At 38.0% G+C, this 27954-nt stretch overlaps 1 protein-coding gene across 1 annotated transcript in view; it reads right to left on the reverse strand.

Moving 5' to 3' along the window:
- nup210 (nucleoporin 210) overlaps window positions 1–21362 on the reverse strand; it is an 80282-nt gene extending 58920 nt beyond the window's left edge. Inside the window, exons 1-12 of the mRNA XM_022676788.2 lie at window positions 20791–21362; window positions 15391–15527; window positions 14446–14577; window positions 11825–11921; window positions 10234–10384; window positions 7975–8107; window positions 7272–7430; window positions 4095–4163; window positions 3886–3992; window positions 1439–1579; window positions 1181–1318; window positions 925–1080 (exon numbers count right to left, since the gene is read on the reverse strand). Of these exons, the coding sequence (XP_022532509.2) occupies window positions 925–1080; window positions 1181–1318; window positions 1439–1579; window positions 3886–3992; window positions 4095–4163; window positions 7272–7430; window positions 7975–8107; window positions 10234–10384; window positions 11825–11921; window positions 14446–14577; window positions 15391–15527; window positions 20791–20951 (1581 nt within the window). The 5' untranslated portion in view covers window positions 20952–21362. The remainder of the gene's footprint in view (window positions 1–924; window positions 1081–1180; window positions 1319–1438; window positions 1580–3885; window positions 3993–4094; window positions 4164–7271; window positions 7431–7974; window positions 8108–10233; window positions 10385–11824; window positions 11922–14445; window positions 14578–15390; window positions 15528–20790) is intronic.
- Between the last annotated feature and the right edge of the window lie 6592 nt (window positions 21363–27954).

The raw sequence follows: 27954 nt of genomic DNA on the forward strand, positions 1-27954 counted from the left end.
TGTGATTGACTGCGATTGATTGCATTTTTTTTCTTCAGACGCAAGTTTTTATAGTGGATATTTGAAAGTAAATAAAATAACGAATGTAAGAAATGTAACATTTCTTTTAACGCAATTATATGTATATTAGTGGTGTCAATTAAAATACTAGTATGTTTGAGGGGAGAAGAAAAATCAACGCAGGGTGCCGGAATAAAGTATGCATGAGAATGACTGAGTAAGTGACAGAGAAGCTGCCTGTAAGTGTGAGTGTTCTGAGCAAGTGCTAGATTTAGCTGGTTAGCAATAACGTTAGCTTTTTGTTGTTTTTCGTCGTGGTTGCGGCCAACAGCAACCAGTGCTCCAAGTATGCAATAAAGCGACTTAAAACTGCCCTCTCGGCCCTTCTTTCAACGTCCAGCCGGATTCTACAGTAAACACTGTCCCTTTAAAAGACTCTCAGGCTAAATTCATGCTTAATGCTAAATTAATGCTGCATTGTTTCATGTCTGAATTAAAGAACAAGATAGTGGAATACCGCCAGGGCAAGTCCGAGTGTCCTACCTCCTGCCCTAGAGCTCTCTTCATTGGCGGAGAAAAGAGGGAGTGAGACAAAGAGAGAGAAAGAGGGAGGGAGAGACAGAGAGAGACAGTCGCAGAGAGAGAGAGAGAGAGAGATACAAAACAAAGCGTAGAAATGAGAGAGAAAGAGAGAAATAGAGGGAGAGAAATCAAACAAAGCTCTTTAACTGGGTCGGAGCTGGAGGTCTAAACTGTGTTACTGCTGGACACCGTAAGAGCTCGCCGTTCAATCAATTAGCCAGAAAACAGATCAGTGTGTTGGGCGGGGCAGATTACAGCTGAAGTAGGGGTCAAACTTAGTGCCTTAATTAACTTGCGTAAAAAATGTCTAAATAAAAACTGGGTTTAGATCTGAGATCTCACCTTCATCTCTCCGTAGTGCAGGGGGTTCCGCAGGTCGTGAGCGTAGATGGTGCTAACACCGATGTCTCGCACCGTGGTCATCACTCCTTTAACTGTGACGGTGGCCACGGCTGTGTTGGAGGAAGACCAGCTGAAGTTCCCACTTCCTCCTGTCGCCTGAAACACAGAGAAAAGAAATGAACTAAAGATAAATAAACAGATTTATATATTTACAGAGCACACATAGTGGAACGCTCAGACCCTTGATAAACTCTACCTTGATGGTGTACTGGTACGCTCCCTCTTTGGGCTGCCAGGGGAAGGTGAGGATGGAGGGGGTGAGGACGATGGGGTTGTAGATCTCCACGTCCTGCTCGTTCCTCACCGGAACAGGAAGCAGACGGACGCTTCCTCTCTGAGGAGAAGATCTGATTAGAACAGTAAACTCAGCCGTACACGAGTTCCCACAATCCCACAGTCAGAAACGCTGTGACACACTGATTTATCTGCTTCTCTCAGCTGTAGATCATCCTACCTGATCCACCACGGACTTCAGCGTGCCGTCGATGACGGTCTGGCCCTGTTTCAGAGCTTTCACTCGGTGGTAGGAGCCGTTCTGAGACGACTCCAGAACCTCGAAGTACTCCTTGGGGAAGGCGGTTTCGATCCGAATGTTCTGGTGGAGAAGAGGAACATGTGGTGGGTTTAGAAAAGCCGCTGTAAAGCCCTGTAAAAGATTCTTCTCTCTTATAAACCTCTTTTACAAAACACAGACGGAGAACCCTCTGTTCCATAACCATTTCATGGCCCTTTCAAGCACCTTTATTAATAAATAATAGGGAGGTAACGGTACAGAAAATCCATGGTTCTGTTCTTTAAGATATATCAGCATTAGATTGATAAAAATAAATATATTATTGATGTCAATCACTTAAATATGATTTAAAAATCACGATTAATTATTTTAATGCTGGAATTTCTCAGTATTATTGTGAGGGACAGTAATAGAGAGTGAGAGTGAGAGAGAGAGAGAGAGAGAGAGAGAGAGAGAGAGAGAGAGAGAGAGTGAGAGAGAGAGAGAGAGAGAGAGCGAAAGAGAAAGAGAGAAATAAAGAGAGAAAGAGAAGTGAGAGAGAGATAGAGAGAGAAACAAAGAGAAAGAGAGAAAGAGAAGAGATAGAGAGAAAGAATTAAAAAGAGAAAAAGAGAAAGAGAGTGATACAGAGAGAGAAGAGAGTGTGTGAGAGAGAAAGAAGAGAGAGAGAGAAATAAAGAGAAAGAGACAGATCGAGAAGAGCACAAGAGAGAGTGTGAGAGAAAAAGACAGAGAGAAAGAATGAGAGAGAAATAAAGAGAGAAAGAGAAGTGAGAGAGAGAGATAGAGAGTGAAACGGAGAGTGAGAGTGAGAGAGAGAGAGAGAGAGAGAGAGAAAGAAGAGAGTGCATGAGAGAGAGAGCGAGAGAGAGAAAAAGGCAGAGAGAAAGAGAGAGAGAGAGAGAGCGAAAGAGAAAGAGAGAAATAAAGAGAGAAAGAGAAGTGAGAGAGATAGAGAGAGAAACAAAGAGAAAGAGAGAAAGAGAAGAGATAGAGAGAAAGAATTAAAAAGAGAAAAAGAGAAAGAGAGTGATACAGAGAGAGAAGAGAGTGTGTGAGAGAGAAAGAAGAGAGAGAGAGAAATAAAGAGAAAGAGACAGATCGAGAAGAGCACAAGAGAGAGTGTGAGAGAAAAAGACAGAGAGAAAGAATGAGAGAGAAATAAAGAGAGAAAGAGAAGTGAGAGAGAGATAGAGAGTGAAACGGAGAGTGAGAGTGAGAGAGAGAGAGAGAGAGAGAGAAAGAAGAGAGTGCATGAGAGAGAGAGCGAGAGAGAGAAAAAGGCAGAGAGAAAGAGAGAGAGAGAGAGAGCGAAAGAGAAAGAGAGAAATAAAGAGAGAAAGAGAAGTGAGAGAGAGATAGAGAGAGAAACAAAGAGAAAGAGAGAAAGAGAAGAGATAGAGAGAAAGAATTAAAAAGAGAAAAAGAGAAAGAGAGTGATACAGAGAGAGAGAGAGAAGAGTGTGAGAGAGAGAGAGAAAGAAGAGAGAGAGAGAAATAAAGAGAAAGAGACAGATCGAGAAGAGCACAAGAGAGAGCGTGAGAGAAAAAGACAGAGAGAGAGATAGTGCGAGAAAGAATGAGAGAGAAATAAAGAGAGAAAGAGAAGTGAGAGAGAGAGATAGAGAGTGAAACGGAGAGTGAGAGTGAGAGAGAGAGAGAGAGAGAGTGAGAAAGAAGAGAGTGCATGAGAGAGAGAGCGAGAGAGAGAAAAAGACAGAGAGAGAGAGAGAGAGCGAAAGAGAAAGAGAGAAATAAAGAGAGAAAGAGAAGTGAGAGAGAGATAGAGAGAGAAACAAAGAGAAAGAGAGAAAGAGAAGAGATAGAGAGAAAGAATTAAAAAGAGAAAAAGAGAAAGAGAGTGATACAGAGAGAGAAGAGAGTGTGAGAGAGAGAGAGAAAGAAGAGAGAGAGAGAAATAAAGAGAAAGAGACAGATCGAGAAGAGCACAAGAGAGAGCGTGAGAGAAAAAGACAGAGAGAAAGAATGAGAGAGAAATAAAGAGAGAAAGAGAAGTGAGAGAGAGAGAGATAGAGAGTGAAACGGAGAAATAGAGAAAGAGTAGAGATACAGAGAGAGAGCGCAATAGAGAGAAAGAGAGATAGAAGAGAGAGTGAGAGAGAGAGAAAGCTGATCACAAAACTGTGATTCTGAGATACTTTAAGTACAATTCTCTACAATACTTTAAAATACTCCTGAATAAGAAAATACCAGGAATTATGGATTTATTGGTGTCAGTTTCATATAACTGCAGGTAGAGTGCCTATAATTCAATAAAATATCCAAATTTGATGCCACATAGATACAATACAACTAAAACAATACAATATATGGTAATAGATATATTATTCCACCCCTATTGTTCTGCATTTCCCCGATTGACTTACATCAGAGAGGTAAATCTTGTTGCTGGACTTGTCGAACACTTCAATACTGATTTCATAGATTCTGCTGGTCTCCAGAATCCAGCGATCTCCAGGATGAATCTTAAACACTAACCAAACAAAGAAAAATCAGGCAGATATAATATATTGTAATCTGATGTGGGATAAATAATCTTGAAAATAATAAAATAAGTATATTGGTTAATACAAACCTAAGTATCCAGGCTCGACTACGTATATTGTACCGTTCGGAAGCCGAGATGCTCCCTTCATACCCAGACCTGAGAGGTTACGATTAAGGAAAACAATATACAGAAAAATAATAAACAGATAGATACAGGCAGAGACACAGGCAAACAGACAGACACAGAGACAGACGGCACACAGACAGACACAGAGAGAGACAGAGAGACAAAGACAAAGGCACACACAGACAGAGATGCAGAGAGACGCAGAGAGACAGACACAAATAGACAGAGATAGACAGAGGCAAAGGCGCACACAGACGACACACAGGGAGACACAGAGAGACACAGAGAGACACAGAGAGACACAGTGAGACACAGTGAGACAGACAGATTGACAGAGACAGAGGCAAAGGCGCACACAGATGGCACACAGACAGAGACACAGAGAGACAGCAGACAGACAGACACAAATAGACAGAGACAGACAAAGGCACACATAGATGGCACAGAGACACAAACAGACACAGAGACAGAAACAAAGGCGCACACAGAGAGACACAGAGAAACACAGACACACAGAGAGACACAGAAAGACAGACAAAGGCACACACAGACAGAGACACAGAGACAGACAGACAGACAGACAGACAGATGGACAGAGACAGCAACAAAGGCACACACAGACAGCACAGAGACAGACACGCACATAAATGCATCTAAAAAGGCAGGTTTTTCATTAGGAACCTTACCTGCACTGCTTTGCTTTAATAATCGTCTGAATCAAATATTAAAACACATAATAAAATTCAGCAAACAGTTATATCCATCTCTTCAGCACTTTTTTTAAAACTATTCTCACACAGTTTTCCTGCTTCATATATTCTGAAACCAGTCTGATGTAAAATGAGGAGAAATTCACCTAAAAACAACTTGAGAGTGCTTCAGAGTAGATATGGACCGATCTGTGTTTTGGGGTCGGTCACCTGCTGACCTTCAACTCGATTAATACCAATCTAACCTTTACAGGCAAATTTAATAGCTTCACCTCATTTTGGCCACCTCTAAACAAACTTAAGCTGGGTGTAAATAACTGGAAGTGATTTGGTCACCCAAATAATATATATATATCTATTTTTTTTTTCTTTTCAGAATAGGTGTGTGTAAATTAATGTTCAAGTTAAAATATTTTTACTGCATGAATGGGGAGAGGAGCTTCTGTAATACACTGTGTATCATCTCTCAACATTAAATATATGTTTTACGATCAACCACATTAAAAACAGTGCAAGTCCTACACTGTGGAGATTAGAGAGGAAACACAACCGAAAAGAGCTTCTTGTCCAGAGGTAAAAATGTTTGATGTGGTTAGTGGTGTTTGTTAGCTCTGCTACTCTGTTAGCTCAGTCCGGGCTGATAGCTGCTCTGTTAAGGAGGGCTGCAACTAATGATTATTTTGGTAGTCGACTAATCTAATGACTATTTTTCCGATTAGTCGATTAGTCAACGATTATTTCTGCACTGTCCTCCACCTCTATGCTAGAATGATAAAACGATAGAAACATAGAAATGTCTAGATGTTGTTAAAATGTGGAAATTACTAATATTTAGGGGTTAAAAATGTAATCTGTAGAGTTTGGGCACTTAGCGTGTAGTGTGCTATTGTCTCCAGCACTTTGTGTAATGCACTACTGTTACAAATTAATGATAAGTCGACAATAAAATTTGTAGTCGACAAATTGAAATAATCGATATTGTCGATTATATCGACTAATCATCGTAGCCCTACTGTTAAGAGCAGTATTATTGGGTTGTTGGCCTCAATGAGTTTTAGCTACACAATCCACAAATATGAACGTCAGGAACTCAAGACTGGCTGAGCTAGAGCTGGTTGCTCCAGCCCTGATTGGCTGCTGACAAGCGAATAGTAAACCTGATAATTAGCCATTACCAATACATAGCCGATCGATTTTTCCATCTCTACTTCAGGGTGAAAAGCAATTAAAAAAGGACAAACGGGTGAATGCTACAGCCAGCCTAGCGATTATAACAGATACAGGGTTCATACACCTTTCACAAGGTAAGATTCAAGCACTTTTTAGGGCCCATTTTCAAGTTTTTCCAGCACCTTTCAGCTGTGGTAAATTAATGATAACGGTGATAAACTATTTTCCACACCTTACAGTGACTATGCTACTGAGAAAAAAAAAAAGTAAGTAAAGTAAGTAGCAGGAATTTTGGATTTAGTGGTGTCAGCTCCACACAATCTAAATACCAATATTCATTTGATTGAGCTGTTACTGTAGTATGTCAAATTTGGGGGTGAGTTGAGAGCATTTATACACATGTATAAATACACTCAATTATTACACAATTATTGATTTGCTTTTTGTCACACTGCAAGAGGTGGTATTAGAGATGGTAATAGCAAAAGGATAAGAAATTAAAGCCTTTTTTTATTTTACGCTCTGCATTTTTTTTTGTTAACCCCTTAACGCCTGTTGTTGCAAATATGCGACTAACCGTTTGATTCAATCAACCTGCCAAGATAGCGCCTGCATTCCCCCAATGCCTGTTAGTGCATATTCGCCACGGACCTAGGAACCTTTGACAATTTACAATTCAAATGAATCTAGAATTCAAATGAATGAAATGTTTCCTGTAATATTTGTGTATATTGTGTTGGTGACAGTAATTGGTGTTATTTATTATTGAATGCCTGCTGTTGGGTGCATAAATAAAACATTGATTTTTCACTGTTATATTACTCTGTTATTGTTATCTTAGTATGGACCATTATGTCTGCTGTAGCAAATTTGCAACATACCAAATTTACCCCAAATAGACCATATTGCCTGTTGTTGCAAATTTGCAACATACCAAAATTTCTATTTATTTTTGTGCAAAAGTGAAATTAATAATCTCAACAATATTTACTATCTACTTAAAGGTAAAACACACATGAAACATTTTTTCATATACAGCTACATTAATTCAGGCGTTAAGGGGTTAAGCAAACTTATTTAGTCAGGTAGTTATTTATTGTAAAGTAAATGTAGTTAAAGTTTCAAGCATTTTCAAGCACTTTCTCCAAAATTCCAGCACTTTTCAGGCCTGGAAAACAGAATGTTAAAATGTAAGCATTTCACAGGATTTCAAGCACCCGCACGAACCCTGCAGACAGATTCCTGTAGTGAAGGATACTCTTGTGGTCTAGGACGATGTTGGTGTGTCCGTGCTGCAGGGCGAGGACTGTGGAGCTGCTCTGCTCCAGTTCTGCTACAGCTGCATCCGGGTTTCCTCCAGCAGAGACCACGCTGTTCTTCAGGTGCAGCTCATACTGATCGCACGGCATCACCACCTCTGAAACACAGACAACCAGGAGGAGTCTGAAAATATCATCCATAACAATATATATATCATCAAAGTGAATAAACAAGATGTTAAAAAAAATGTTTTTACATTATAAATGAATAGTGAAGTGATCTATCAGACTATGAAGGAACACATAAGGAATCATGTAGCAACTTAAAAACAGTGTTAAACAGTGCTCTTATCTGGGGAGCTGTTAACTTGTGGTTTCTTCCTGTGCAACAGAGGGAACTCTCGCTCTTCTGTCCTTTCCTGGAGTGGTCCTGATGAGGGTGATTCTACCTCATAAAACTGACTGAGAAAATCCAACCAGACGTGTCTAAACCAAAACTGTCTAATCTAAGAATTCTGGTTTATTTAACTCTTTTTTTTTGTTTAGTAAATAATTCCATATGTTTTTCTTCATAGTTTGGATGACGTTTAAAATAATGAAAAAACACAACATTTAAAGGTGTGTCCTAACTTTTGACTGGTACTGTATACTAGTTATCTGTAATAACCTCACAGCACCAGTATAAACTACAGTTAATCATACCTGTGATCTTCCCCTGGCGGATTTTCTGGACCTTGTACTGGATGGAGGTGCCGGCGAGCAGGTAAATGTCGTAGGCGGGGCTCAGGAGGATGTTCTCCAGAATCAGCAGCCTCACTTCAGCAGCTCCAACGTTCTAATAAAAACAAATAAGATAAATACATGCATATGATGACTGCTTAGATCTTACAAATGTTAGGTATTAGTTTGCATCATTAGTTTTTTTTGTTGTTGTTTCACATTTGTATTTTTTGACACATTTGATGCAAATCCAATTTAAGACTTAATTCTGTGATTCTTTCTACATTCTCTGCAACATGTAAACGGGGGGTCGGCAATTAAGTTTGGCCGTGGGCCAGATATTTTCCAAGCCATTATGTTTTGTAAAATGAAGTGTAATGGGATGGAGTGCTACAGACTAGTAGCTCTCCAGCCCAGAGGGTTGTTGAACCCAGTTGCAGAACAGTTGATCTCAAAGCAGGTAAACCCAAGTAGAAAGAAATAAAAAAAATAAACACACCGCTCCTCACGCAGGATCGAACCCGTGTCCTCAGGGTCACCTTATAAGGAGATAAGGAGCCCAAGAACGGGCGGAAAAACGAGGTGGAAACTAAAGTCACGCCGAGCGCAACAGAGAGAGAGAGAGACAGGGGAGGAATGTAAACAAAAGCTCGTCAGAGAAGCATTTTTCATCTTTTTTTTATTTAAATAATCGTTCATTTTAGTTCAAACTACCTCAAGTCCCTACATCTGACGATAAAAATGTAGAATTTGATTGAACTGTCTCTAAATTTCTCAGAATTTGTAATTGCAATAGAGAAGCTTTCTTGCATGCTTAGCTTCTTTCTTTCTTTTATTTTCTTTATAGTGACTCAAATCTTATCTCTGCCTTAACATGACGCATATCTGATTTTTTTCAGGGCTGTGTAGACATGTCAAATCAGATTTACTAGTGCATCTCAAACTACTAGAATATCTTTGAAAAGTTACTTTATTTCAGTAATTCAGTTCAAAACATGAAACTCATATTATATAGATGTATTAAACACACAGAGTGATCTATTTTAAGCTTTTATTTATTTTATTGTTGATGATTATGAAGCTTACAGCCAATGAAATCCCCAAAATCAGTGTCTCAGAAAATTTGAATATTATATACAGTAAGACCAACTGATACTTTTGGCTACAGTGTGGGCAGTGTACCAAGTCCTGCTGGAAAATGAAATCTGAATCTCCATAAAAGTTGTCAGTAGCAGAGGGAAGAAGCATGAAGTGCTGTAAGATTTTGTGGGAAAACAAAACTGCACTGACTTTAGACTTGATAATAAAACACAGTGGATCAACACCAGCAGATGACAGACATGTCTCTCCAAACCATCACTGATCATCAGTAAATTTTACATTTCATTTAAAGTAAATCAAGGGAGCAGAGTCTGGAGGAAGAGTGGAGAGACACACAGTCCAAACTGCTTGAGGTCTAGTGTGAAGTTTCCACCAATCAGAGATGGTTTGGAGAGACATGTCCGTCATCTGCTGCTGTTGATCCACTGTGTTTTATTATCAAGTCTAAAGTCAGTGCAGTTTTGTTTTCCCACAAAATCTTACAGCACTTCATGCTTCTTCCCTCTGCTGCTGACAACTTTTATAGAGATGTGGATTTCATTTTCCAGCAGGACTTGGCACACTGCCCACACTGTAGCCAAAAGTACCAACTGGTCTTATATAATATTCTAATTTTCTGATTAGAGACACAGATTCTTGAGTTTATCAATATCAAAATAAGTAAAGAAATAAACACTTAAAATAGATCACTCTGTGTTTAATAAATCTATATAATATATACACATTTTTTCACATTTTGTACTGAATTACTGAAATAAGTTACTGACAGTAACTTTTCAATTATATTTTGATTTCTGAATGATTTCTGCGATGCACTGACTGAATGATGATCTCAGAGCTGATCTGGATGTTCTATTCTCTACACATTCAACCAACATTTTTTAGAGAGAAAAATGTGGAGCCAGTAATACTAAGAAAGACCAGCTATTAATAGCAACTCATCCCACTGGGGAGGAAAAAGCCCAGAACTGAGATTTTACAGAAATAAAGTTTCCCTCTCTCTCTGATGCACTCGTTCTCTCTTTTTCTCTCTTTCACTCTGAGAAGAATCAGAAAGGATAGAGCTTTAAAAATTCAGGAGGAACAGGAAACAGTGAGGAAGACACTCAGAGGACAGAGAGAGAGAGGAGGAGGACGTACCGAATAAAGCGTCTCCTGGATTTTAGCTTTCAGTTTCGCATGGCCAGTTTTGATTCCGGACACCAGGATGATGTCCCCCTGCTTTCCCACCCTCTCCATATCCGAAATGTAGCTGGGAGGGGTGTAGGTCGACTCGGAGAATTTGAGGACTCTGGAAAAATAAGTACATAATCAGTTAATTACATATGAATCATGCATTTAGCTGGTACTTTCTCAAATGCTCATAGTGACCACGTATCTACACAGCCACAGAGAAACACACACACCGATTTATACTTTAGAACGCAGATTTTTAAAGGGAAATTGAGAAATAACGCACTAAACGAAGTGCACACAAAAGAAACTTTGAAGGAGAGATTATTATTGTTTTTCACAATTAATCAGAGATCCTCAATGGAAAGTGATGACGCTGCACTTTTTAGAAACGTTAGGATTTATTTCTAGATAAATATATCTAAAAAGTTCTAGAACAGTGCTGTAATTTGGTTTTTCGTTACAAGCTCAGTCCTCTGACGAAATGTTTAGAAAATATGCGCGGGTTAGTCTGTGTGAGGCACTGATAACCAGGGTATGATGGATAAACACTTCAGAAATGACGAGCGTTTTCAGGTGTTTTAGATTAAAAAGATGAAATGTCTGTATGCAAAGATGTAAAATCGCGATTACTCAATTTCGAAAATCACATTGAAACTGTAATTCATATTAACCAAATTAATCAGGAAAATCGCCAAGCACTAGTTCATAGCTATGCACCTGAACAGCCGTTTAGCTGGCGTCCTGAGGGCTCTGATGAAGGACTACAAACTGTGCAGCATCAGATTCAGATCTTCTTTCTCTCCATTGTCTAGACATAACACCACCTACACCACCACCCACCACGCCGCCAGTGCAGTCACTGCAGTGCTGAAAATAATCACCTACCTGCACTTGTACACTTTTTACAACAAAAGATGGACGATCTCTCAATACTTCCCTAATTATCAGATCTTGAGAGCTGAAGTTTACTGCAGTGTCGTAGTGGCTCACTGGCTACAGGAAGCTGCAGTTCCTCATTTAACTGCTAGATGGAACTGTGGAGGTCCTGCGGTTCATATTTGTGGAGTGTGTAAAATTTGTGGAGAAAAGAGAATAAAGGCTTTTATCCCTAATAACCGGATAATAGCGCTCTCAATAGTCCCTTTTCAGTGCATACTGTGAGTTCAAGAGCTAACAAACATCACTAACCGCACCAAACAGAAAGCAAACATTTTAGCTCCGACTAACCAGGTCTTTTACGGATGTGTTTCTACTTTTAGCTCTACAGTGTTGTACCTACAAGAGATTCTCAGACTCTCTCGGCTGTCCCTTACAAGTTTCACAGTGTTTTTATTGTGTTTGATTGTAAAAATTAAAGAGCATTTCATGCTGAGAGACGATGCGTGGCATGTCGCACTAATGGCACCCAAGTAAACGAAATCATAATTATCAAACAAACTATTCTGTATCGGCAATCGGCCGATAGAGTAAAAAGACAATCTGTAATCGGCCACAAAACACAGATCGGTCCATCTCTAACTGCAGATAAAATCCCAGATTAACGATATTTACATACCTTAATGAGTTGTAGGAATCAGGATACGTAGCCATCTCCGTCCCCTTCACCAGACTCCAGTCGAACACCAGACCAGCTAACGTACTGAAGGTGTTTCCTGCACAAATACAAACAGTGAACATTTACATTTAACATAAAAAAAAATCATAAATCTAATAATCTGAGTCGATTGAGTTCACTTCTGACACCAATCTTTACATTTTAACTAATAATTAAAAATCAATGCCCTTTTTTTTTTTTAACTGTATAGTATTGCAAAACAAGTTATTTTTACACTCCCACTCTGTATGTGGTGTAGTTTATTCAACCTTTTTCTCAAGCCAACGCAGGTTTATTTCTATACAAAAGTAAAGATTTAAGACATAATAGAATAAATAATTAAGAACAAATAGAAATGTAATTTTTTTTAAAAAATCGCTTAACGTGAAATTTAAGAATTTAATTTATAGATATTTATAGATATTTAAATACAAGAAATACATATAACATGCTAGGCGCTAGCTCTTTTGCCGTTCAGAGTATATCAGCCTGTAGTCTGCGTGTTTACTGTATTAAAACCAGCTTTATTAAAACAAACCGCTATCTTATATTGCCCTGGGTTACTGAAACACTCAGGGTTCCTCAGTTTAGTGCTATCGGGAGGCATTTAATTGCGCTAATTGCGGCTAGTGGTTAGCCTCTAATGCTAATACTGCTGCACCCAGCCTTAGTTGAAATATGGAAATCTGAGCTTAATCTAAATAAACAGAAGTGCCTCACTCACCCAAATAAACAGTTTTCAGGAGAATAATTTGTGTGGATTAACATGCATCTCTCGTTTTACTTTAAAATAAAATGTTTTGTTTTGTTTTAAACAATTACAGTTTTGTTTACTTAACTTACTTGCCTTAGCTTTACTTTAGTTACACCTCCACCACCAACCAGCGGTGAGAACTGCTGAATTAGAAGGAAAACATGGCGACACCTCTGTTCCTTACTAGTGTCTCATAATGCACCTTATAATCTGGTGTGCTTTATAAAGCAAAAATATTGTACTAATATACTACTTGTGCAAAGTTGGAGTGAGTTAAACAGTGTGGTAAGCACAAGTAAACATATGTTGAAACTGTAGCCTCTTTTAAAAACAGGCTAAAAACATAACTTGTCTTTTGTAACACTAGCATTGCTTTACTTTACAGCAGGAACACACTGATGTATTCGTGTGTAACAGCCTGACAGACTGTTCCTCAATAATTAAATTAAATAAAGAAACTTCCTTTAAAACTGAATATGAAAGAGAAATCTGAGCAGCTGGTGAACGAGCCGTCGCACGAGCCAGACTAGTTAAACAGGTGTGATGATTATAGAGCAGAGACACAGGATTACTACACACCCCAGCACACAATACACGGCTTTAACCTTATACACTCTATACACACTCTACATACACACTCTATACACCCGTCACTGCAGAACACTAACACCACAGCTCTGATCACTAGTGCACAGAGCAAACACGGCTAAACTCAGCTAATCTCACTGCCCTGAGGCTAACGCTCAAAATCCCTCGCTTCAGGACATCCTATTCACTACTCAAACTCTCTAACACACACACAGACACACACACAGACTGCACCCGAATGAATGAATGAATGAATGAATGAATGGCCATACTCAGCTGTATATCCCCCCACACTAGTAATGCCACAACACAAGGAGGGTGAAGATTAGAACAAGCCTCCGCCTCTTTTTGAACTGCTGCTGATGCAGCATTGCCGAGTAGCATCACAGCGCTAACACTTGGAGAAAGGCGCAGCGACTCGGTTCTGATACATCAGCTCACAGACACAGCCTTGTGCTGATCCATATCACCCTAGGAGTTCTGGTAGCTGAGGGCAAGCTGCCTGACCAGGATTCAAGGGAGAGGGATCTAGAAGGAGATGGATCTAGAGGACCTGAGGGAGAGGGATCTAGAGGGAGATGGATCTAGAGGACCTGAGGGAGAGGGATCTAGAGGATCTGAGGGCGAACAACCTGAGGGAGAGGGACCTAGAGGGAAATGGATCTAGAGGATCTAGAAGGAGAGGGATCTAGAGGGAGAGGGGTCTAGAGGATCTGAGGGCGAACAACCTGAGGGAGAGGGATCTAGAGGATCTAGAGGGAGAGGGATCTAGAGGATCTAGAGGGAGAGGGATCTAGAAGGATCTGAGGGATCTAAAAGGATCTGAGGGAGAGGGATCTAGAAGAAGAGGGATCTAGAAGGATCTGAGGGATCTAAAAGGATCTGGGGGAGAGGTATCTAAAGGGAGGGGGTCTAGAAGGAGAGGGATCTAGAAGGAGAGGGATCTAGAAGGATCTGGGGGAGAGAGATCTAGAGGGAGGGGGATCTAGAAGTAGAGGGATCTAAAAGAATCTGAGGGAGAGGGCTCTACAAGACGAGGGATCTAGAAGGATCTGAGGGAGATGGATCTAGAAGGAGAGGGATCTAGAGGGAGAGGGACCTAGAGGAGATGAGGGCGAATGATCTGAGGGCGTAGGATCAGAGGGCGAGCCCCTCAGCTGTGTCCATGGTAACAGAGATAACAGTGTAATTATAAGATGAGTCAGACAGAGATAAGGCTGTGCAGAGCTGCTGTTCTCACCTTCTGAGTCCAGGGCGTGGATCTTCAGCTCCAGAGGAGAATCCTCCAGGTACAGCTCTCTCGTGGTGGACACCACCTGGATCTCACTGATAATATCCACTATAGCATCACAGCGCAGCACCTGACCCGTCACTGTGATCACAGCCAGGGGAAAAGAGGAGATTAATAATCAATTAGTAAATAATTCAATGAGAAAAAAAACTTCTACTTTCAAAGTGACAAGTTTAGAGAAGAAAGAAGAAACTTTTCGAACTTTCAGTGAAAGAATTTTTCTTTTTTACAAAAAGGGTACATTAATAGTACTCATCACAGAATGTCAACTAATTATTAATTGTTACATAATCATTAAAAATTACAAGTTTTCTCACTACATATAAGCGCTTTTCACATTTAAAAGGCATTTTAAATCCCACATTCATTATTTCTATTGAAACACAGACACTATAATCAAATAAATAGGATAAACCTGTGCTGAAGAATATTGGTTGTGAAATTCTGTTAATCCGACACCAACAAATCCATAATTCCTGATATTAGATTATTTAGAATTTCAGTTAGGCTAATTGTCCCACCCATTCAGCTGCATTCAGCTAGATTTATATCCTCCATCACTAGTGATGCCCCAACACAAGGAGGGTGAGGACCAGCACACGCCTGCTCCGACACATGTGAAGTCAGACTCCGCCTCTTTTTGAACTGCTGCTGATGCAGCATTTCCGAGTATAATCACAGTGCTAACACTCGGAGGAAAGCGCAGCGACTCGGTTCTGATACATCAGCTCACAGATGCAGCCTTGTGCTGATCCACATCACCCTAGGAGTGATGAGGGGAAAGAGCACCATCTACTATACCCACCCAGAGAGAGCAAGGCCAATTGTGCTCTCTCAGGGCTCCGGCAGCTGATGGCAAGCTGCATGACTGGGATTTAAACACAGAACACTCACAGATGTCCTCAGCCAGGATGATGCTGGTGAGTCTGGAGGGCTGAGTGGACCGGGCCTGGAGAACAGCTCTCTGAGAACACTGGTTTTCATCCACATCCACAGCTTCAATACTGGCAACCTCCGGCCTGTTCGAGGACCTGCAGACAAACAACAATGACAACAGAGTTAGATGTTTATGAGTTGTGAGGTGTTATCTTGTGACTGAGGCTGAACACTGGCCAGTGTGCTCATTGTAAGGTGGGGGTTAGAGTATTTAACCTACATATTCATTGTAGGAGACCCCACCCACATATCCCACAAGTCACTGCGTCGTTCTTTAGCTTCTGTGGGATACGGCATAAGTCATGGGACACAAGACTAGTTCATGTAGTTTAGTGACAAAACAAAACTAACTAAACCTAGTGGCGCTATAAGCAAATGAATAGAGTAAACTTGGCGTATCGTGGAGAATTGTCTTGTGATATATTGAATTTCGCAGAAACACAGTATTGTGATATCCTATCGTGAGATATACACACACACACACACACACACACACACACACACACACACACACAGAACAGTAGAGAAGCAGGTTACGAGTTCAGATCTCTGGACTGTAGTAAAAGGGGTAAAATCTATTTATTCCTTTCCATGCTGTTCATAATACATGTTTATTTACATCAACAGACAATATAACAGGCGTGGGACAAAAATAATGATGTAGTGATATTTCATATCGATTTGATTTTGCGATGCATTTTTTTATTATATGAATTTTTGGTTCTGTAACGTGTTTTTTGCACTATATTTGCCACTTTTTTTTACATTTATTTTCATATATAAGGCGCACTGGATTATAAGGTGCTTTATATTATGTAACACTAGTAAGGAACAGGGTTTTCGCCATTTTTTTCCCTTATAATTCAGCAGGTCTTACCTCTGAGTGGCAATGGGTAACTAAATTAAGTAAAGCTAGGCCAAGTTACGTGAACAAAACTATAATTCTTAAAAAAATAATAATATTAATAAAATAATAATATTTTCTTTTAAACAAGCTCTGGATGTTAATCTACACAGACTTCTCTCCTGAAAACTGCTTATTTTGGCAAGTAATTTGTTTCAGTTTATTTACAGTAGCCATAGATTTCCAGATTTCCTCTAAGGCTAGCTGCGGTTAGTTAAAGTCAAGTCTCGTTCTGGACAACACACACACATACACAGCCGTGATCTGAACAGTAGAGAAGCAGGTTATGAGTTCACATCTCTGGACTGTAGTAAAAGGGGGGGCAGGGTGAGTGAAAACATGCCTCAACGTTTACAGCCGAGGTGTCGGAGCAAAACACCCAACCCCCCTGTAGCCCCCAAACCCTGAAGCCCCTGCCCTTACCCCAGGTAGGGCTAGCTGTGTGTGTGTGTGTGTGTGTGTGTCTGGTAAAATAGCTGGTAAAATAGCTGTAAAGCCACTCTGCTGAAGTATAGCGTTATACAAGAGTTTCAGTTTAGTTCTCCAGAACGAGACTTGACTTTGGAGCAGTATTAGCATTAGCCGCTAACTTTGCTAAGTGCTAGCTCTTTCTCCCTTCAGAGTTGAGTATATCAGAACGTAGTCTGCCTGTTTATCATGTTAAAATAAGCTACGTGGGATGAACCATTAGCTAATATCGCCCTGGCTTACCGGAACACTGAGGGTTCCTCAGTGTAGCTCCGTATGGCGGCATTAGCCGCTAACCGCAGCTAGCCTTAGAGGAAATCTGGAAATCTATGGTTACTGTAAATAAACCAAAGCATTTTACTCGCCAAAATAAGCAGTTTTCAGGAGAGAAGTCTGTGTAGATTAACATTCAGAGCTTGTTTGAAAGCAAAAAGATTTTTTTTTTTTTTAAGAATTACAGATTTGTTTACTTAACTTGGCCTAGCTTTACTTAATTTAGTTACCCATTGCCACTCAGCGGTAAGACCTGCTGAATTATAAGGAAAAAATGGTGACACCCCTGTTCCTTACTAGTGTTACATAATATAATGCACCTTAAAATCCAGTGCGCCTTATATATGAAAATGGATCAGAAAAATAAGGTGCGCCTTATAGTGCAAAAAACACGTTACAGAACCAAAAATACATTTAATTAAAAAATGCATAGAAATTAAATATCACTACATGATTATTTTTTTTCCCACCCCTGTTATATTGTCTGTTGATGTGAATAAACATGTATTATGAACAGCATGGAAAGGAATAAATAGATTTTACGTGTACCAATGTTAGTGGAGACCGCTTCTAATGAAAACATTCAATGACTCCACCCACCCAAAGATGCACCCATTGCTGACAAAGATGTAAAAATGCACACCCCCAACTCCTATAGACGCTGTGAAAGAATACTGTCAATAGAAAAGGTGCAGTACCAACATTTTCTGTAAAAAGAGTGTGTAAAATAACGTGAGCAGCGTTTAGTGCAGTAATGTCTGTAGTCACTGCACCATCATTTCAAAACACCACAGGAAATGATGCACACGCTCAGCCCCACAGCCCAGTTTCAGCGGGAACTCTTTTACTGAATGTACAGCTCTATTATACACATAACACACACAGTGTTATTTGAGTTAGCTAGTTATAAACTTAATTATAAGTTAAAGCAATTATTAAAAGTCAGAAACATCAGGTCAACTCAACCAATTGAACTGAATTAATCACGAACATGTACAGGTCTACTAAACCTTTATAGAACAGCCAGCATCTATCAGTCCCTCTTAGTACTTCCACTATTTTGCACCTTTTAGTGCTTTTCCTGCTTTATTACACCCACTTTAACTTAATAATGGTCTGTTAAGAAGCAGAATTGCGAGAAACAATGGGTATGCCAATTGTTTGCTACACACTAATACTATGAGTTATATAATTCACTATATGCTAATCTTGATTTTCTACTAACAGTAAGCAATGAAATACATTCATGCCAACTCTGATACATTTATCTATATTACATATCTAAAAATGCATTAATAATCTTCGAATGAACACTGAGGTTAGGCGTTATGACAGCTGTCATATTTCAATCAGTGATTTGTCTATTCATTAATAATGTCTCTGACTGAACGCAGAATAGGTATTGTGGTGGACTTAATATTCTCAATTTTAACACTTTTCTGCAGAATATATACACTATATTTGGCAGCACGGTGGCTTAGTGGTTAGCACGTTCACCTCCCAGCACTGGGGTCTTGGGTTCAAGTCCCTATCTGGGTGGAGTTTCCATGTTCTCCCTGTGTCTGCGTGGGTTTCCTCCCACCGTCCAAAAACATGGAGATCAGGTAAATTTGATACTCTAAACTGTCCAGAAAAATAGATTACTCTAAATTAATCTGGTGTGTATGTGTAAAGTGTGTGGTATGTATGAAAGTTTGTGTGTGTGTAAATGTGTATGTATGACTGTGCCCAGATATGGGCAATTAGTAATATTATATTTATTAGCTAAGTAGTAATATTAATAGGTTTTAGTATATAAAAATGAATGAATTTCAACTTATATAGCGCCTTTCTATCCATATCTGGGCACTCTGTCCTGGGTAAATGCTGTAGTGCCCGATACAGTCCTCCAGGTGGACGGTGGTTGTTTCCGGTTGAGAGTACGCTGTGCGCTATTGGCTGCTGCTTCTCACTGGAGTGTGGATGAGTGTTGATGTGTAATGTGCTTGTGTATAAAAACGTGTGAATTGTAAAGCGTCCTTGGGTTTCTAGAAAGGCGCTATATATGTTGAAATTCATTCATTTATATATACTAAAACCTATTAATATTACTAATTAGCATGCAATTTGTACGCACCCATCTTTGTATATCGTATATCTTATGATCAGTACATGCAGGATCTATCAATAAAGGAACTGAGCTCAGTTTGGTTCTCTTTTTTGGTTCCTTTAGGTATAAAATGAAATGTTGACATTAGAGCTAAAGTCAGATGATATTTGGCCTAGAGTAAATATTAATCACAAGAACACACAGAGGATCTTCCCACTTCAGAACACAGTCAGAGGTGAAACCAGAAAGGGTTAATCTTGGGTTCTGATTGGACAGTGATTACATTTCATTTTGGAATTGCAGCTGATTACATTTTAAGAAGAAAAAAAATGTAATTCTTAATAATATATTTATTTATTTTTTTAGAAAAAGAGTGATGTAATGTAATGTAATAGTGATTTTGCATTTCATTTTGGCACATATTCTGCATGTTAGTGTGGAAAAGCAACAGATCTTGTGGATTACGTTTACATTTTTTCCACATTAGATTGTTTGCTTTTTAATTTGGCACCAATTCCTTTCCCTGTGTTTGGGAAACCAAACCTGCACCAAACACCATAACAGTGATTTTCAACTGGTGGGTTGGGACCCAAAAGTGGGTCATGCTGGACGGGTCATATATAGCTTGTATATAAAATAATGAAAAAATAAATAAGAAAATCACTAAAACGTGCTCAGTGTCCTCATGCTATTTAGCTATTTTTCATGTTCTTGCTAATTCTACACTAAAAAGTCAGCCCTGTTACTCAAAACATAAAAAGTAACAGGACTGAGTTCCAGTAACAGGATCCAGTACTGACACACACACACATACATACAACAAAATAAGCAGCCTCTTAAAAATGATGAGTTTTACCAAATTAAGAACCTCTGGAATATAATCAAGAGGAAGATGGATGATCACAAGCCATCAAACCAAACTGAACTTCTTGAATATTTACACCAGGAGTAAAGCAGCATAAAGTTATCCAAAAGCAGTGTGCAAGACTGGTGGAGGAGAACATGATGCCAAGATACATGGTTTTAACTGTGATTAAAAACCAGGATTATTCCACCAAATATTGATTTCTGAAATCATTTCCTATCATATGAATAATACACAGAACTCTGTTCCCCAAATAGTAATCTAGCTGTTTTTCTAGCTCATATTCTTGCAAGTTCTCATTTTTTTATTCTTCTTATAAGCGCCATAATCTATACATATTGAACTCCTTGAATTTTTGCACCAGGAGTGTAAAGCAGCATAAAGTGATCCAAAAGCAGTGTGTAAGACTGGTGGAGGAGAACACGATGAACATGATGCCAAGATGCATGATTTTAACTGTGATTAAGAAACAGGGTTATTCCACCAAATATTGATTTCTGGACTCTTAAAACTTGTGAATATGAATATGAACTTGTTTTTTTTTTTCCTTATTTGCATTAATTAAGGTTTGAAAGCACTGACAATTTCTCATTTTCTGCAAATAAATGCTCTAAATGACAATATTATTTATATTTGGAATTTGGGAGACATTCTGTTGTCTGTAGTTTATAGAATAAAACAACAATGTTCATTTTAATCAAATATATACCTATAAATAGTGAGTTATATATAAATATATAGAGCTATATCTCCACTTACCATCTGTAACAGCCTTCAGTTGCCTCCAGTGTGAAGTTGATCTTGGTGCTCCTGGCCAGGGGCAGCAGCACCTTGGGGATGTTGAGTTTAGCGGTCTGGGAGCTCCAGCAGGAGCAGGAGAGCAGCAGGAGGACCAGCACAGCTTCTTCACATGTGGCCATGCTGCTCCTTCATTCAGAAACACAGCTTAAAAACTCCCTGTTAAACTGCAGCACAGGCTCTCAGTCACCTCTGCTGAGTTACAGCTGTGTTAAACAGCAGCTTTTCACACAGTTCCAGCAGCACACAGCCAGCATGTCCTGCTTTAACCCGGGAAAAAGGCTGTAAATAAGAGTTTCACAGTAAAATAATGCCCTAAAATAAAGCTTTAACCTCACCGTTACAGTCAGAACTACACTTACTCCTCTAAAGAACTACAACTACCGCGCGTGCTCAAACCGGCAACCCCAATAAAGCAAACAAAAACAGCCTATTTGCTCCTAAAGCCGACTTTATATTAATCTATTCCCCCTAAAATTATTACTATCTCCGCACGAGTCGCGTGGAAATACCCGCCATTGGGTTACCCGGTATGAAAGCGGCCGCGGTGCATTCTGGGAATCGTAGGCCGGAGGTCAGGTAGCGGATGACGCGTTAGCTTAAAGACACACCGTCCCCTAAAGCTATAATATATATGTCTCTCTGTTTTTACTATTTATATATATTTTTTTTGAGTAAAATGAACATTGTTGTTTTATTCTATAAACTACAGACAAAATTTCTCCCAAATTCTGTAATTTTATTTACAGAAAATTAAAAAATGACAATAAATGAATTTATATATATATATATAGACATTGGTTTTTGAACTCTTAAAACTTTATGAATATGTATTATTTGAAGTCAGACAGCTCTGCAACTTTTTTTTGTTATTTCAGCCATTTTTCATTTTTCATTTTCTTCAAATACATGCTCTAAATTACAATATTTTATGTGGAATTTGGAAGAAATTTTATATATATATATATATATATATATATATATATATATATATATATATATATGATAAAAGTAGATATTTTCCTGTGATATTGCATGAATTTGACCTAGAATAACAGCTTGATTCTGTGTATTATTCATATGAGAGGAAATTATATTATATCACAATTCAATATTCAATTCAATTCAATAACAATATTATAATATATTTAACAATATTCATTGTTAATACCTACCTGGCCTACGTCATGTTTAAATATATATATATATATATTAATGTAATAATGTGCACATGATGACATTTTAATATTAATAATAATTGTTTGTTTTGTTTTAAAAAAATAAATGAAATGTTTCTTTTATATATTGGAAATAAATGATTGTGACCTCCTATCAGATGTGCATTTTGGTGTGCACTGTATATATATATATATATATATATACTAAGGTTTATGTTTTGTACATGCATATTTTATTCAATTGGCACTGGTATTAATACCAATATAATTATCTAATCTAATCATATCCAGTATTAAAAGCTTTTGTTTTAGCAAGTATGATTAATCTCTATTAATCGAGATTTTGCTTTTGTTGAACATGTTTAAAGTTTAGTGGAGAAATTCTAACATTTATTCATTAAATGGTACATTACACTTAAATATAAGAACATTCAGAAACACTTAAATATATGTATGAAATAATAACATAAATTGCAAAGGATGTTTAATTTCCTTCTGAGCTTTTTATAAAAAAAAAAAATAATTTGTTATAATATGCAAGGGATAACTCTTTATTAATTTATAATAATGCACTTGTAGATATTAATAATGTGAATGATTGAAATATTATTGTAAACAGTCTCTACAGACAAATTTAAATATCACTTTCTTCAACAGTTTCCTTTAGAGAGTTCATATCCGACACAAAACTCTCATATTTCAATAGTATTCAAATATGAACAGGCAAATATAGATATTCAAATTCATACTCATCTTATCTTGTCTTGTGAGGAAGCCAATCAGTGCCTGCAAACATTTTACTGCAAACCTGGTTTCCTTATCTATGTTTGTGGTTTTCATACAAGATTTATTCAAATACACTCAGAACTGAAGATTGTAATTCAGTTTAATAACCCAGATATATTAACTCCAATATAATCAGAGATTATAACAGCAGTATTTAACAGAGTTCATTCAGCCCATCTGCCCCTAGAGGTCACTGACAGCCATCATAACACAGCTACAACCGTCTACACACACTTACTGAAACAGAGAAATACTGTATAACACCATATATGACTTTTGTTCATGTTTGTAGTACTATCATAGAACTTTTATCAGATATAATATAATAAAATTATTGGATAATATTTAGTAAAGACAGCATTATATTACTCTTACAACATTTCTATGGTAGGTTTATTTTAACAGAGAAAGACAGACAATCAACAAAAAATCAGATAAAAAACATTAAATAAAGATTAAAAAATAATTTATATTTAATTATGTGAAAAAAAGTTTTTGATCCCCTACCAACCATCAAAATGTTTTACCCCCATAGTCCCTTTAAGAAAGCACTCCTAATCTCACCTTTCAAACCTCAAAAGTTCATGGAAAAAGCAGGATGGATGGAAAGCTTGATGAAAATGAGACCACTGTTGGTCTGATAAAATGGAAGAAAAACAAGACAAAAAAAACAATTTCCTTGAATCTGGAGCTCCATGCAAGATCTTAACTCATGAGAAAAGGATATTTTTGCGGAAGGAGGGAGGAGATCGTTAATCATCTCAAGGTAGCTGGGAGCACAGTCAACAAGAAAACCACTAGTAACACACTTCACTGTAAAGACTGATAAACAGGGCCATGTAGCGTAAAATCTTAAATGAGAACCTCAGACAGTACTCTAAATATGGGTTTGGGTTGTGGATGGGTCTTCCAGCATGACAATGACCCACAACTTACAGTCATAGCAACAAAGGAGTGGCTTAAGAAGAAGCTCATTAGGTAAAACCCCATAAATTAAATAAATTTGTTGTAACATAACATATATTTCTGTAATATATGTTTTAAGTACAGTGAACTTAACACACACATTTATATATATATATATATAGATCTTTCTGAATTTATATATTCAATTTACAATTTTTTTTTCAAGTACTGTATACTACATTGGTTTCAGTAAGAATTGCATAATTAATTAAAATGTTGCCAACTTAAACAGATGACCAATTATATGATTTTTATATATATATATTTTTTGTTATATCAATTGCTTTGCAAAATAACCCTAATTTAAATGTGATGGTCAGGTGAATAAAATGTGCAGATTTAGTTTTAGTCTCCATTTTGACTTTATTTAAGTATTTATTTTATATTCATAGAAATTTAGATGATGAAATTAAAATCTATAGAGTGAACACTATTGAGAGCACAGCCAACATAACAGAGTTACTATAGCAGCTATATACAGCCTATAACAAATAGATCAGACAATTAATCATAATACTATATATGATCTGCAAGTTTGCTTAATGTAGCTCAGGGGGGAATGACTACACACTGATGGTGAGTGTTAGTCAGAAACTGGGGGACACACCCACTCTGTATGCAAATAGATTGCCAATAGAAAAGAAAATGCCAATGGCAACAGAGTAAACTCAGCATTTATAAGATAATTCAACTCAAAATGGTTGAGTAATGTTTGGAAATATCCAATTTTTATATAAAACATAATAATAAAACTTAAGGCAACCCTTAACAAGTAATAGAAGTGGATGATGCATGTCAAGCATGTCTTGGTTTAAGAAACTTAAAAAATAATAATTTTGAATTTTGAATTAATTTTCACACATGGGTTGGACAATGAAACGGAAACACCTGTCATTTTAGTGTGGGAGGTTTCATGGCTAAATTGGAGCAGCCTGGTGTTCAATCTTCATTAATTGCACATTATTGCACCAGTAAGATCAGAGTGTGAAGGTTCAGTTAGCAGGGTAAGAGCACAGTTCTGCTCAAAATATTGCAATGCACACAGCATTATGGGTGACATACCAGAGTTCAAAAGAGGACAAATTGTTGGTGCACGTCTTGCTGGAGCATCTGTGACCAAGACAGCAAGTCTTTGTGATGTATCAAGAGCCATGGTATCCAGGGTAATGTCAGCGAGTTACCACCAAGAAGGACCAACCACATCCAACAGGATTAACTGTGGACGCTGTAAGAGGAAGCTGTCTGAAAGGGATGTTCGGATGCTAACCTGGATTGTATCCAAAAAACATAAAACCACGGCTGATCAAATCACGCAGAATTCAATGTGCACCTCAACTCTCCTGTTTCCACCAGAACTGTCCGTCACCACAATCAATTATTGTGTCCATTGTCCATACCCCTTTTTTTTTACCAAACAATTCCATTAAATTTTGAACATTTGCAAGCCTGTGGTGCTTTCCAGTGATGTTCGGAGGACATTACAACTGTGCTTAAAAAAGGTTTTTACATCAAGCCAGAAATCTGAAATGATTTATTGGTTCTTATTCCGTGTTCTCAGTGATGTAATCAGCCATCGCTAGCGTTTGATTACAGACAGTGAAACGCTTTCGAGGCCTGGTGCTCTAAAGTGCTGTTCTGCAGTGTGTTGGAGGGTGTGGGTGTGTGTTGGAGAGTGTGTGAAGTATCCAGGAATGAGGTAAAATATTGGAAACGGCTCCAAATGACAAATAACGCTCGCGAAGCTCAGCGACCCTCTCATGACTCAAAAGGAACTCATGACCTGAATACAAAAGGCCCTGATGTAAAGCTGACCTCATCCGCGGGGAGCTCGGGGGGGCTCAGGCTTTCCAGAGGAGTGTGTGAGATGGTCTCGGGCTCGGGCTCCGGCTCCAGCAGCGCGGGGGGTTAAGCTGCGAAAGAGATTCGGAAAAGTGATAAAATGGAAATACAAGGTTTTGTTCCTATGAAGCGAAGCGACTATGAAGTCATCGTGGTCTCAGTGCATGAAACATTAGCACATTAGCTGATAGGAAATGTTCTGGAAATGACATTAAAATCCAGTATGTTCTATCATTAATCACCATAACATTAAAACCACTGACAGGTGAAGTGAAAAAAAAATAAGAGATCACTTAAAAATGATGAGAATCTATCAATTTACCAAACTGAAAACCTCATATTTATGGAATATAATCAAGAGGAAGATGGATGATCACAAGCCATCAAACCACCAAACTGAACTGCTTGAATTTTTGCACCAGGAGAAAAGCAGCATAAAGTTATCCAAAAGCAGTGTGTAAGACTGGTGGAGAAAGAGAACATGATGCCAAGATGCATAAAAACTGTGATTAAAAACCACCAGGGTTATTCCACCAAATATTGATTTCTGAACTCTTAAAACTTTATGAATATGAACTTGTTTTCTTTGCATTATTTGAGGTCTGAAAGCTCTGCATCTTTTTTTTTGTTATTTAAGCCATTTCTCATTCCTGTACGTGTGAATTGTCCATGGGAACAGACAAGCTATAGAAAGCCTTAATCCACGTTCAATGCTGGGGACCCCACCCACATATCCCACAGATCACTGCAGCATTCATTAGCTTTCTTGAAATATGGCAAAAGTCATGGGATACAATACTTATACAGCTCTGGAAAATAATAAGAAACTGCTTAAAAATTATATGTTTCTTTAATTTCACCAAATTGAAAACCTCTGGAAGGCATAAAGTTATCCAAAAGCAGTGTGTAAGACTGGTGGAGGAGAACATGATGCCAAGATGCATGAAAACTGTGATTAAAAACCACCAGGGTTATTCCACCAAATATTGATTTCTGAACTCTTAAAACTTTATGAATATGAACTTGTTTCCTTTGCATTATTTGAGGTCTGAAAGCTCTGCATCTTTCTCCTTTTCTGTAAATAAATGCTCTAAATGCCAATATTTTTATTTGGAATTTGGGAGAAATGTTGTCTGTAGTTTATAGAATAAAACAACAATGTTTATTTTACTCAAACATAAACCTGTAAATAGCAAAATCAGAGAAACTGACAATAATAGCTTTAGGGTACAGTGTGTCTTTAAGCTGAAACTGATTCAGAAACTGAAGTGCTCTCTTTAATGGGGCGGAGGCCATAGTCCTATAGAACAAACTTTATTTAGTACAGTTGAAAAACAATATAATCACCAATAAACAGTGGTTTTTCACATGTAATGATGGCTCACTGGTGGAGATCCTTGTCTACCCTTCACCCCAACACCAAGCTCAAACACTACACCAGAAGAACCACCACACCTGAACCAAATATCAGTTTAATGGATGATTCCGGTACACAGTGGTAAACAGTACCAACCAAAGGAGCATAAAGGAAGGACAATCAGTGATCTAGGGACAGTCATGGAGGCCCAAATCATAATTTACACGACTTGTCTTAGAGCCAGATACCACAGAACACCTTCAGGAGGTCTTGTTGAATCCATGTCTCATAACAGTTAGGCCAGCATATTCATTATATTAAAATTTCCTGAATTAATTAATACTAAAGATTAATACTAAAGTCATCCAGACTATGAAGGAAAACATATGGAGTTATTAAAAAAAAGTATTAAACAAACCAGAATATGTTTTATATTTTACATTCCTCAAAGTAGCTCCTCTTGTTTAGATTAGACAGTTTTGAACATCTCTGCTGGATTTTCTCAGTCAGCTTTATGAGGTAGAGTCACCTGGAATTCAGGCTTTCAGTTAACAGCTGTGCTGAACTCATCAAGAGTTAATTAAACTTGAATTTCTTGTCTCTTAATAAAGTGTTTGAGAGCATCAGTTAAAGTAAAGTAGTGAAGAGGTAGAGTTACAGGTATACAGTGATTAGTGAATATTTGAGTAATGTTCTAATACATATTATGGCAAGAACTACTCAACTAAGTAAAGAAGAAAGTATCTTCAAGGGCGGTCACGGCAAAGGCCATTAAAAAGCATTATGATGATGAAACTGGCACTCATCAGGACCTCGCAGGAAAGGAGAGTTGTAGAGTTACCAGCATCAGAAACTGCAAGTTAACAGCTCCCCAGATAAGAGCATCTAAAAGCTTCTTCACAGAGTATTTTGGGTTTTTTAAGTTACTAAATGATTCCTTATGTGTTCCTTTATAGTCTGGGTCACTTTACTATTCATTTTTAATAAAGGAAACAAAAA

The sequence above is a fragment of the Astyanax mexicanus genome, chromosome 13, assembly GCF_023375975.1.
Source record: "Astyanax mexicanus isolate ESR-SI-001 chromosome 13, AstMex3_surface, whole genome shotgun sequence".
NCBI lineage: Eukaryota > Metazoa > Chordata > Actinopteri > Characiformes > Acestrorhamphidae > Astyanax > Astyanax mexicanus.